The following is an 11611-nucleotide window of genomic DNA, read 5'->3' as shown; positions in this document are numbered from 1 at the left end:
TGCATAAATTCTCTCGGCACTTGAAGGCTTTGCATACGTCTCCAACGATTTCCTCGCGGTACCATGTCAAAAGCTTTCTTGAAATCCACAAAGCAACAATACAACTTTTTTCCTTTCAATCGAGATGCTTCCATAAGAACTCGAAGAGTGACAAGGTGATCAATAGTGCTATGATGCTTTCAAAAACCTGCTTGGCCAAGCACACGTTTGCCATTCTTTTCAGCCCATTCACTTATCTTCATCTCCATGATACATCCAAATAACTTTGCCATCAAAGAACCAACCATTATAGTGCGATAGTTATTCACATTGTTTACATCTCCTCCTTTGTGCAAAGATTTGATCCAATTTGCACTCCAATCATGAGGCATGCCATACTGAAGTGCAAGGTTAAACATATCGCATATCCAATATCGTGTTTTCTTGCTTGTCCATTTATTCATTTAAGCCTTGACACCTTGAAGGTCACTTGCCTTGCGAGTAGCAAGTTTCTCAAGCGCGCGGCATACATCTTCAATGGTATAGAAGGGAGACATAAATGGAAGGGAGCTACAACACTCCATTTTATCAACATTGGGTTGCTCATAGAGGTTATTGCAATGCATATACATATCCTCAAGAGTCAAGTCACCAAAGCTCTCAACGTGCTTGCCTTTTAGATTTTGCCAAAACTTGCCACATGCATGTGCTTTCTCTTGCGCTAAAAGAAGTTGTTTTTTGACTTCCCACCTTCTCCTCGTATTTTGAACAAGTGCTTTGTATGTGTGTGAACATTCCAAGTAAACATCCTTGTCTTTGATTGCATCCAATCTTAGCAAGTGTTTTTGGGCTTGACTACATTCCATGTCAAACCATTTGTTCTTGGTGCTACCCTTCTTAGACCTTTTGCAAGACATGTGTTTCACCGAAAAGCATTCCTTCGCACAAGAGAAAATTACTTCTTTGAAAACTTTCCACTTGCATTCTAATATTGGTCTCTCTTGATGCTCTATCATGCTTAACATTTGGTCCACCATATCAACATATATAAGTGCTCATTTGAAGTCTAGACGTAGGTACAAATGATTCACATCATGATTGGAGGCTACATGCTCGGGCCGTTTACCACACTTGAGGTCAATACATAACATCCTATGATCCGATTCCGGATTCCATTCACCAAGTGTAAAGCTTTATATGCATTCTAGAGTGGCTTCCGAGAACAACATATAGTCAATCACGCTATCACCAGTGTGCTTTCTACATGTAAAGTCATTGGTGCCTTGCCATAGAGATACACCATTTGCAATGAGCATTCCGATACTATTGCACATATGTAGAAGTGACTTTCCATAGTGATCTAGTTCTTTTGCATCATTAGAACTTCGATTATACATGTATGAGTCATCCATTCTTCTTGAGACATGTGGCATGTTGACTTGTTGTGTGTCGTGTTGTAACATATTTGTGCGAGCATTCATGTTTCCAAAAACAATGACTTCACCTTGATCCTTGTAATGAGCAATGTCTTCCTCTATTTCAACAAAGGGCTGATCTCTATCCATATTCAAGCGAGCATAAAAGTTGGAGTCATAGTGAGGAATGTAGCAACCAGCCACAAACATGACTTGACCATTTGGTGGGCTGATTTTCAGCCATAAGTAGCATTTATACTTATCTTCTTTGACAATGGAAACATCTTTCAAACCCTTTTTGGTCATACATGCTACGCCTCCTTGGCCTCTTCATTGCTTTACATTTTTGGCCCACATCAAAGAATGCACATCGTATTTGTCAAATCCAAGAATTCGTTGCGCATCATGCTCCCATGTTTCAACAAGAAGTATCACATCGGAATCATTGGTAAGCTCATCAATGCCAATTCCGCATTCCATGGATACCCGTTCCAATTCCAAAAGCTTATTCGCAAGCGTGAGTTGGTCTCATAGATCATGTGTCCCTATTTGTTGGGTGGACTTGCATCCTCCTCAAGTGGATTTTCTTCTTGAGATGATACCTTAACCTTCTTGCTTCTTTCCTCATATGCTTTGCAACCTACATTTTGCTGCATAAGAGTACGATCCTCATCTACATTACAACCCGTTCCTTTGAGGTAGATCCAACCATTGTCAAGGATGATCTTTCTCTTTACCTCATTAGCCATGGTACATACAATAGGTCTTTCTCCCGAGCGAGGGACTCCTTGCTTTCCAACTCGATGTGCACCATAAACCATGATTCCTGACATGCCAAAGTGTGTAGCAAAAAACTCTTCAATAGCAACCGCAAGAGATTGGGGTGTTTCCATGCTTTCCTCCTTGATTCCACATCTGACGATGTTCTTTGAGCGTTTTTGTCGTTTTTGCAATTCTTGAGTGTCCACATTCTCTACATTCTTTGCTTGGACAACGGCTTGCGTGATAGGAGATGTAGAAACCACATTATCCTTACATATATCAACCCGTGATTTGGATGCATTTCTCATTTCACATACATCATGTCGTATTGTATCTATCATTTCCTCTTTCAATACATGATCACTCTCAACTTTGCTCAAGCGCTCTTTTAATACATTCATGTCAACAAGAGAGCATTTACATTCTTGAACTTCATTCTCAAGATGCATCAAGCGTGTTGTTTGCATTTCAAGAACCTTCTTGAGGTGCTCATTCTCCACAATGAGAACTCTTAAAGTGCCATTCTCCATTGCAAGTGCGCGCAACTCTTCACCTTGCTTGTTGACAGTTTCTTGTAATGAGATCAAGTAAACCATGATCATTGCTTCCGTTGTTGTAGACGATGTGGTTAGATTACCATCCAAATTCCTTGGAGATTTTGCATCATTCTCCATGGCGAGTGTGGCTTTTCCATCCTTGCGAGTTTTGTCTGACATTGCTTCAAGTCGGCAACAAAAACGAAAAGTTTTTTCAGTTCTGAGATGCTGTTACAACAAAGCCTTCCATCACACAGAAAAATTCTGTCTTTACATCAATGCGTAGAGGCTTCGTGCTCTTCGATTGAGGCTACAGATCACCTAAATCGGAGAGAGAGAGAGAGAGAGAGAGAGAGAGAGAGAGAGAGAGAGAGAGAGAGAGAGAGCAACTCACACAAGTGACCTTCCCCCAATAAAAGGTGCCCCCGCCTCCCTGGCTACAATTGAGAGAAGAGAGTGACTAGCTATAGAAGATTCCTTCTCATTCCCCATTTTTTATTGTAGAGCACATATACTAGAATGGGAGTTAATTTATTCATTAACACATAACTTGTTTCTTCTCAAATGTCCTAACCGCCGATTGAGAATGATTTTGAATGCAATTCTAGCACTATTTTTGTTTCTTAATACTCAAGCTATTAGTCAAAAACCTTTACATAGGTGATACAATTCAAGGAAGACTGCTAGCAAGGCCTCCTGGAGAAAGGTTTCAGCCTTACTAGTGCTTTAATTGATACGTTTGTTTGTCAAATGTGGCACCCTCACAAAAGCACAAAAAGTTCTTAATTCCTATACTCTACGAGATGTTGTCCCCTCGTTGTCTCTTAGAGTGTGTTGATTGCAAGATATGGTTGTGGCAAGAAAGCTCCAAGATGTTTCACCAAATGCAAAGGAAAGGAGAATATAGCCCAAGTGCTAATTTTTCGCCTAGGCTTCAAGAAGTTGATCAAGACATAGACCACCTCTCGCTACAATGTGTTTCAATTGCGAATGGCCTCACTACATGTTGGAAAAATGTGTTGTGCTTTGCATGAATTGGTTTATATGTACCCCAAATCTAGTGCCCTTACAAAGCTCATGATGCAAAGGGGAGGCCTTTCTCTAGATGAGATAACCTATAATTGCACCTTGGAGACTCATGACCTACACTTGCACATTGAAAGCATGTGACATTAATCAAAACCTTTACTAAGAGACGGAATTCATATAAAGTTTGCTAGTCAAGGGCTCTTGGAGAAAGGTTTTAGCCTTGGTGCTTCTTTAGTTGATATGTATGTCAAATGGCACACCCTCACAAAAGCAAGGAAAGTTCTTGATGGTCATCAACTACAGAATGATTTCCCCTCGCCATCTTTCGGAGTGTGTTGATTGCAAGCTATGACTGTGGCAAGGAAGCTCTAGCCTATTTCAGCAGATACAAAGGGTAGGAAAATACAAACCAAGTGATGGTTCGCTACCCAAGATTCAAGAAGTTGATAAATCCATAGACCGCCTCCTACTACAATATGCTTGATTGCAAATGGAATCACTAGAAATTGAAGCACTCAAGGTTGACTCGATGGAGAAAGAAGCCATGTGTGGTTGCCTATAATGCCGATGAAGAATTGGCATCGGCCGTAATGTACATGAGGTTTGGATGTTTTCAATGGATGCAGCTCCACAAGATTGCATTACATCCTAACTACTTCACCACTACACTTAAAATATCGACTCTAAATATGCAACATACATTACAATACATCAAGCCACACCCCATTACCTGCTCTTATCTTCTGTTGCCGTTGCATTGCCTGTTTTCATATGCATACATCCTAACAATTTCACCACTACACTACTCTAAATATGCAACATACATCACTTTACATCAATACATCAAGCCACACCCCATCACCTTCTATTACCTGCTGCCGTTGCATTGCCTGTTTTCATGAGCAAAAAGAAGAAGCATCAACCTTCAGACAATAGGTTATTTTAAAGAGTAGAGTTAATGTTGACAATTTCCAAAATTGAATAATCCGGAGGTTTGACAAAAATAAACCGACCGAGGGGGGCAATGGGTTCATTTGTGCGTGCTTTGCCTTCTTATTGTTGACGGTATTTGCATAAGCGCAGAAGGCATCCTCGAGCACATTGCTTCTGCAAGCTACGATGGTAAGCGTTTTCTTCTTGGGTCTTTTCTCTGTGTTTCTTGTGTACGTGGGTGGGCATAACCTAGCAAAGCCAAGGTGAGTGGAATGAAGGTGTTTCGATAATTGGTTCCTTTCTCTGTGTTTCTTGTGGTGGGGTTTAAACATAGTGGCTTCGGACGATCAGATTGGCTTTTGATAAAGAGGATCCGTACTGAAATCTTCAAGTGCATTTACAAAGAGTCTACCATTTACCCTTGCCAGTAATTGCAACATCGGACAACTATGGAGCTTTACTGAATCGCAGTAAGTTTGGAGCTCGTGATGTGTAAAAAGTCAAGACAATGTTTCCCCGTTAAGCTAGTCCAACTCAGATGTTCTGCTGACCGTGAATTTGCAATGTGTGGTGCATAGCTGGTCTTGCATCTACCTGGTTGTAACCTTGTGCTGGGAGGCATGATAGCTGTTTTAAGGGGGCATCTGTTTTCTTGGTGCTTTATAGTGGAGAAATTACATGCCATACTTTCTTGCATTTGTTTGGGCTATTAATTGCTCTGCTAATCTTGTTCATTCATGAATGACAATGTCCCTTTTTATTTTTTAAATGAGCAGTCACTCATTGCAAATGAGGAGTTCCAGCACATTTTGCGTGTTCTTAACACTAACGTCGATGGACGTCAAAAGATTATGTTTGCGTTGACATCTATCAAGGGTATTGGCCGACGATTTGCTAACCTCATTTGCAAGAAAGCAGATGTAGATATGAACAAGAGGTTGGGTTACGTTCCTCCTTTAAAGCTATGCTCCATAACTCTCAATCTGAGTCTTCCTTTTGATCTATTCTACATGTCAGCCATTGCTGCAAGCTATTGAATAAGATTTTTTATTTGTAATAGAGCTGGGGAGCTTTCTGCACAAGAGCTGGAGAACCTGATGTTCATTGTCGCAAATCCTCGTCAATTCAAGATTCCTGATTGGTTTTTGAACAGGAAGAAAGACTACAAGGATGGCCGTTATTCTCAAGTTGTATCCAATGCTCTAGACATGAAGCTGAGAGATGACCTGGAAAGGCTGAAGAAGATTAGGTAATGTACTCTTAAATTTTTTGCTTGGAGTTTTTGTGTTTGTTGTAATATTGCATGCATAGTTTTTGAATATGTCAAACGTACTCATATGCATATGGGTATGAAAGTATGGGAAATTTGGATTCAGACCTGTAGAAAAAACCTTATGTCGGATTTCATATGCTATAAAGAAAATAGGGGGGTGACAAGATGCATGAGTTTCCATTATCTTCAAACTATAAGACTTCTGAAAACGTAAAAAGACTACACAATAGAAGGTTACAACTAAAAGGCTAGAGCACATGTGCACATTCCAAGAGCTCCAAGCTCTAAGGGCCAAATATTTTTGGGTGCCCCTATTTTTAAAGTGTAAAGTATGAAATCCAATCATACTCCCATGTTTACAAATGTATGCTTGGGCAATCATACGCGTATGAAAGAAAACTATGATTGCATTTTAATTGAAATTTTGAGGTGTTGTGAGTAGATTGCAAGGATGTTGGCACAAAGTAATCTTTTGGTTTCATACATTTCTGGTCTCTCCAATTTTGAATTATTACAGAAGCTAAGTACGCAAATCTTTGTATTGCTGCATGTTGGGGTGTGTGTGTATGTGTGTGCGCACGCGCACCTGCATATATTGGTACCTAGTTCTACATCCACTATTGGGTAGCGACGACGTTAGGAAATGTTGTAGTATCTAGTCAATACTATGCATGATGGAGCTGTAAGGTGCAGCGGAATGAATGTTGTATTTTCTCAAGATTAGTGATCTTTATTGCTCAAGGTTCCTTTTAGTTCTTAGGGAAGGAGAGAGCCTTCCGTCTTGTAGAGTGCTATGATCACGAACAAAGTGAGTGGATATTGTGCGTGCAAGTGAATGAGACTGAGAGAAGGAGAGAGAAGAGATACGACACCGAGAGGTTGTAAAACCCTCCTCCGAAGGCCCCACTCTCGTCGGCGAGAGTGGTTTGACTTTGATTGCACAAAGGTGTACAATGCGTATGCAATGGGACTATGCCAATGACGACGACGGTGGTGACAACGACGACTTGATGGCTGAAATCTGAGATCTTCTAACTGTTGAAATTCGGGACTGATTCGGTGGCTGAAAATGACTGTTTTGGCTGCGTTTTGTTGGGCTAAACTTGGGGGAGCATTTGCAACCAACTTGGGGGGAATCTGCTACTGTGTCATGGCTGAAAACCTGCGTTTTCTTCAAGGCTGAATATCTGGTGTAAAAACGTTGAGGCTGCAGGTATCCTAGCGTTAGTGGTTGCTTGACAAAACACTGAACAGCAGGTCTATGGGATGCTGAAAAACGTTGGTATGCAGCACTCCTAGCGTTAGTGGTTGATGGTAAAAACGCTGAAATGCAGGGACAAAAGCGCCAGCATATAAGGGTGATGGCGATGCTATGATGGGGCTGATCTGCAAAGGAATTACCGCCAGAAGGGGGAAGACTTCAAGCGATGGCTGATCTGTGAAAACACCAAGGAGATGGGAGGTATGGCGAGGGTCTAGTGCTGGGGGGGGGGGGGGGGGGGGGGGGGGGTTACTGCTGAGAAGTTGCCTGTTGAGCGGGAAGCTCCTGCTGCCTCTTCTGCCAGAAAGTGCTAACTTGGGTTTGCTTATATATCAACTTAGCAAAATTGCCCTACCTACTTTTGTTGGAAAGTCACTTAAAAATAATAAGTGAAAATACCAATAAATAGGAAAATAGGCTAAATGCACTGGAACATTCCCCTAACTGATGCTAATGGATTCTGATGGGAATTCTGATGATCATGCTGTGTGCAACCGGAGGATATGCATCTATGCTAAGTGACTGGGCATGCATGGTCTACGAATAGACTCACAAAAGTGCCAGATCACTGCTAATCTAAACTGACTGGACTGACTGAACCCTACTGTGGTATAGCTTGTCCATAGACACATAGGGTTGGGATGTGTCACGTGACAGAAGCTGATGGTTATATTGTCTTTTCGGTGCACTTTCCTTCAAAGGTGAGTTTGGGCTTATCCTAGATTCATGTAGGGATATGTTTGCTTTGGTTTAGGTGATTGTTTTGTCATTTTCCTACCCAGTAGGTAGCCATGATTTGAGAAAATGGAATCTTGGGAGACTTGATTGAAAAAAATGCACGCGGATGCAACAACTAGCAGTCGTAGGGAGTCCACCTTTTAAGAAAATGCATGCGAGCAGAACACTGCCAGATGGAGGGAGTCCATTGAAACAGCCAGCAGATTTTTGGTGGTTGATGATTACTTTGTAAGCTGCTGAGTGGCAGCAACTTCGCAACTTCACGAGATGAAGGGAAGGTCTGCATTGTTTTCAGCAGGTGCAAAGGGAAGCTCTGCATTGTTTTCAGCAGATGAGGCGAAGCTTTGCATTGTTTCAGTAGATGTGAAGGGAAGTGTTTTCACGGGATGCTTTCACCTTGAAGGTCCGTGGCCTGATGTTGACGAGGGGCTTTTTGGGGAAGGTGTCGTGTAGGAAGGGGGAGGGGAAGGCCTTGAAGAGACCTTCAAAGTCTTGGAGAGAATCTTCTAGGTAATTAACAATTCTTTTAAACTAGACCCAGTATGTAGTATGGTATGTAGTATGTAGCCACGATTTGAGAAATGGTTTTTTCAATGGAATCTCCCATAGCCACGATTAAAAAATGCATGCAGCGGAAAAACTGGCAGTTTTATGTAGTTCCACTTTTAAAAAAATGTATGTTATTTTAGTGAAAGTCGCGCGCTGATATCCTTGTAGCCGCTATCGCCCCATCCCCACCTGCTCCCTCGCCTCATCCTTCCAGCTCGCCCCCCCCTACCTTGACCCTCCCTACCTGCTCGCCTACCCTGCCTGTTGCCCTCGCCATATCTACAGACCCTTGCCATACCTGCTGCCCCCTACCTACCTGCTCGCCAACCCTGCCTGCTGCCCTCGCCAGACACCCTCCCCTCCCCCCCCCCCCCCCCCCCCCCCCCCCCCCCCCCCCCCGCCCCCCCCAGCTCGCCTCCCATCCCTACCTCGTCCCTCCCTATCTGCTCGCCGCCTTACCCTTGCCCTCCCCTCCTAGTCGCCTATATCCCCCCCACCCCCACACACACACAGCTACACAAGGATTGATATGGAGAGTTATGTCGGGAAGGAGATGGATGTTGCAGGGGCGGACGTTCCTCTTTGAGGAACCTTTTCAGGAGACCCTTATGAACCCCTCCGACCCCCCCCTTCCGCTTCTACAATAGGTATTCATCTTTCTTCTGACACCTTGCGCGCCATTCATGAATCTACCGTGAGCTAGTCGTCCTGTTCTTTAGCCTGTAAAGTGGTGGGAAGTCTATGCTCAGCAAGGCTATTGAAGGACTACTTTCAAGCTTCGCTTCTTCGCGTCAATTTTAAGATTGTGAATGTCTCCCCTCTCGGGAGAGGCTTCTTCAGGGTGCAGTTCGAGTCTGAAAGTCAAGCCATGGAGGTCTTAGCATAGGGCCCTGTGGAATTTCATTTTGCCATAGGCTTTCATGCCAGATGGACACAGGGAATGGATCTAAATGGACTTGTAGGTGGAACTGCAGTTACAGCTAGATTCCCAGGACTTCTTCCAGAATTTTCTCTGCATGTTAATGAAATTGGGAGATGTATGGGTTTTGTGGTTGGAGATGCTGTGATTCCTGATGATGAGGATCGCACAATCTCCATAAGGATGGTGCTCTTCCCATCCTTGGCGAAGAACCCTCCGCAATTTATTTCGCTCCCGACCATTCATGGGGGAGAAATTTTACAGAGGGTTTTCTTCATTGGTCTTCCTGGTCAATGCTTTGTTTGTGGCAGAAAAGGCCAAGTTGCTGCAGATTGTACTCGACGCAGGATTTCTCCTGATCAAAGGCAGCAAGCTTCAAAACAAGAGGCACTTCATGCGAATGGGGGATTGGAAGATCACTTGGTAAGGAGAAGAAGTGAAGCAGAGAAAGCTAGGAGGAAGGAAGGGAAGAAAAGAAGACGACGAGCTAGGAGGATAGAGGCTCCAAAGTTTGTGTATAGAAGAAGAGAAAATGTTTCTCCTCTCTCCTCGGATACTACTTCTTCACCAGCTCTTCATGATCCGCCAGTTGATTCTCAGGGCAGTGATTTGGATATCAGCAGCAGTTCTGAAGGCATAAATTCAGCTTATGAGCGGCATTTTCCTTCTTTGGTAGAAAGTGCTAAGAAGTCTGCTGAGTCTTTGAAAGACGCCTAGGAGGTCTTCAAGACTTAACCCCCATATCTAGCCTTGATTTGAGGCAATCTTGTATCTTAGATTGCCCTAGGATTTTATCTTTTGGTGATACCATTTATGGTGTTTTCTCTGTATTATTTTGATGTAATTCTACCTTGGGGTCTGTGCCCTTGAGGTGATCTTCATAGAAAGATTCTCTTTTGGAAAAAAAATAAAAATGTATGTTGATGTTTCACTTCTTTTGTATCAATTTGTTTATGTTAATTTTGCATCTATTTTTCTACTTCTTGTGACCTATACCTTTAATTAAGCATTTCTTTTTTTTAAAGCTCTCAAATTTTATGTTTTTGGAGAGGGTTTCTCTGATTAATTTTGCTTTCAACTTTCAGGAACCACCGTGGTCTTCGCCATTACTGGGGGTTGCGCGTGCGGGGCCAGCACACAAAGACTACTGGAAGGCGTGGAAGGACAGTTGGTGTGTCCAAGAAGCGCTAAGTGAAGGCTTTGCAGAGTTTTGAAGGTGCAATCGCTAACAATCTTGATTCACAATTCTTAAATTAGAGCTAGTACAGAATTATGTAGGTTTATTTAGACTTATCAAACCAAAGACCTTTCTTGTTCTGACCGTTTCCAAATTGAGAATTGGAGCTCTTGGTTCGAAGTCTATAAAGGCATTTTTGAGCTTTTTTTTGCCTTGAACTAAGTTGTGTTTGATGTGAAATTGAGGAAGCTGAAGTCAGTGTTTTTTCGGCACCATAGTGGCTTGATTAACATTGAAGAGTGTACTTGATCATGAGTAGTTATTGCAGTGTGACATGGCAACTTTTTATTTAATTTCCAAGTGTGAGCTTTTTTGGCAGTGGCTAAGACCCATTTCTTACATTGTCTAGTTATTGGCTGTGCTTAGTTGCGTATTAGCTTTGCGCTATAGTAGTTTCTCTTCTCTTATTCATGCATGGCCAAGGGGACGAGTGGTTGCCACTTTTTTATCACTTGATTGCAAGTGTTGGTATTGGAATAATAGCAGCTAAAATTCGCATTTTTTTTTAAGTACAGTACTCTGCATTTCGAAATGCTCTGTACTGTACGTACCATGGATAAAAAATGCCTGTGTTTTGAAGCGTTGTGTACTCTCTACTAGTTTGAAAAAATGCAGACCCTTTTAGCAGTGATGGGCTGGGCCTTTTATTAAAGGGGCCTTTTAAAAGAAATTGCCCTATAAGCCCCACACCTGCTCACATGTTGATTTATAGCTCTTTAGCTCACATGTTTTTTTTTGACTCTCAATGGGGTTGGGAGAATGGGTATAAGTGTGTCTTTAGCTCACATGGTTTGTTTCGACTCTCAATGGGGTCGGAGAATGGTATAAGTGTGTCTCTAGCTCACCATGCGTTGTAGAGAACTTCATCGTAGTTTTCTATGTGCACTTCAAAACTTGATTATGACTAATTTTCAGGGTTTTTTGAAGTTGGGGAGGTGTTTAATGTTTGCATATTGTTTGGTTAGTATGCCATTTTCTTC

At 42.4% G+C, this 11611-nt stretch overlaps 1 protein-coding gene across 3 annotated transcripts; it reads left to right on the top strand.

Moving 5' to 3' along the window:
* Window positions 1-4687: 4687 nt before the first annotated feature.
* LOC147460143 (small ribosomal subunit protein uS13z/uS13y/uS13x) lies at window positions 4688-10775 on the top strand. Of its 3 annotated transcripts, none has more exons than XM_086511256.1 (5): window positions 4704-4843; window positions 5006-5124; window positions 5431-5591; window positions 5715-5903; window positions 10480-10775. In XM_086511256.1, exons 3-5 carry the CDS (start codon window positions 5506-5508, stop codon window positions 10583-10585), a joined length of 381 nt encoding a protein of 126 aa, XP_086367382.1. In that variant the 5' UTR covers window positions 4704-4843; window positions 5006-5124; window positions 5431-5505; the 3' UTR covers window positions 10586-10775. The 3 variants fall into 3 exon arrangements, with proteins under 3 accessions (XP_086367381.1, XP_086367382.1, XP_086367383.1); XM_086511257.1 differs by having other exon boundaries at window positions 4708-4843; window positions 4989-5124; XM_086511255.1 differs by lacking the exon at window positions 5006-5124 and having other exon boundaries at window positions 4688-4843.
* The last annotated feature ends 836 nt before the right edge of the window (window positions 10776-11611 follow it).

Source organism: Adiantum capillus-veneris, chromosome 4 (assembly GCF_014529385.1).
Source record: "Adiantum capillus-veneris isolate H3 chromosome 4, ASM1452938v2, whole genome shotgun sequence".
Classification (NCBI taxonomy): domain Eukaryota; kingdom Viridiplantae; phylum Streptophyta; class Polypodiopsida; order Polypodiales; family Pteridaceae; genus Adiantum; species Adiantum capillus-veneris.
This window is presented reverse-complemented; position numbering and strand designations above follow the sequence as displayed.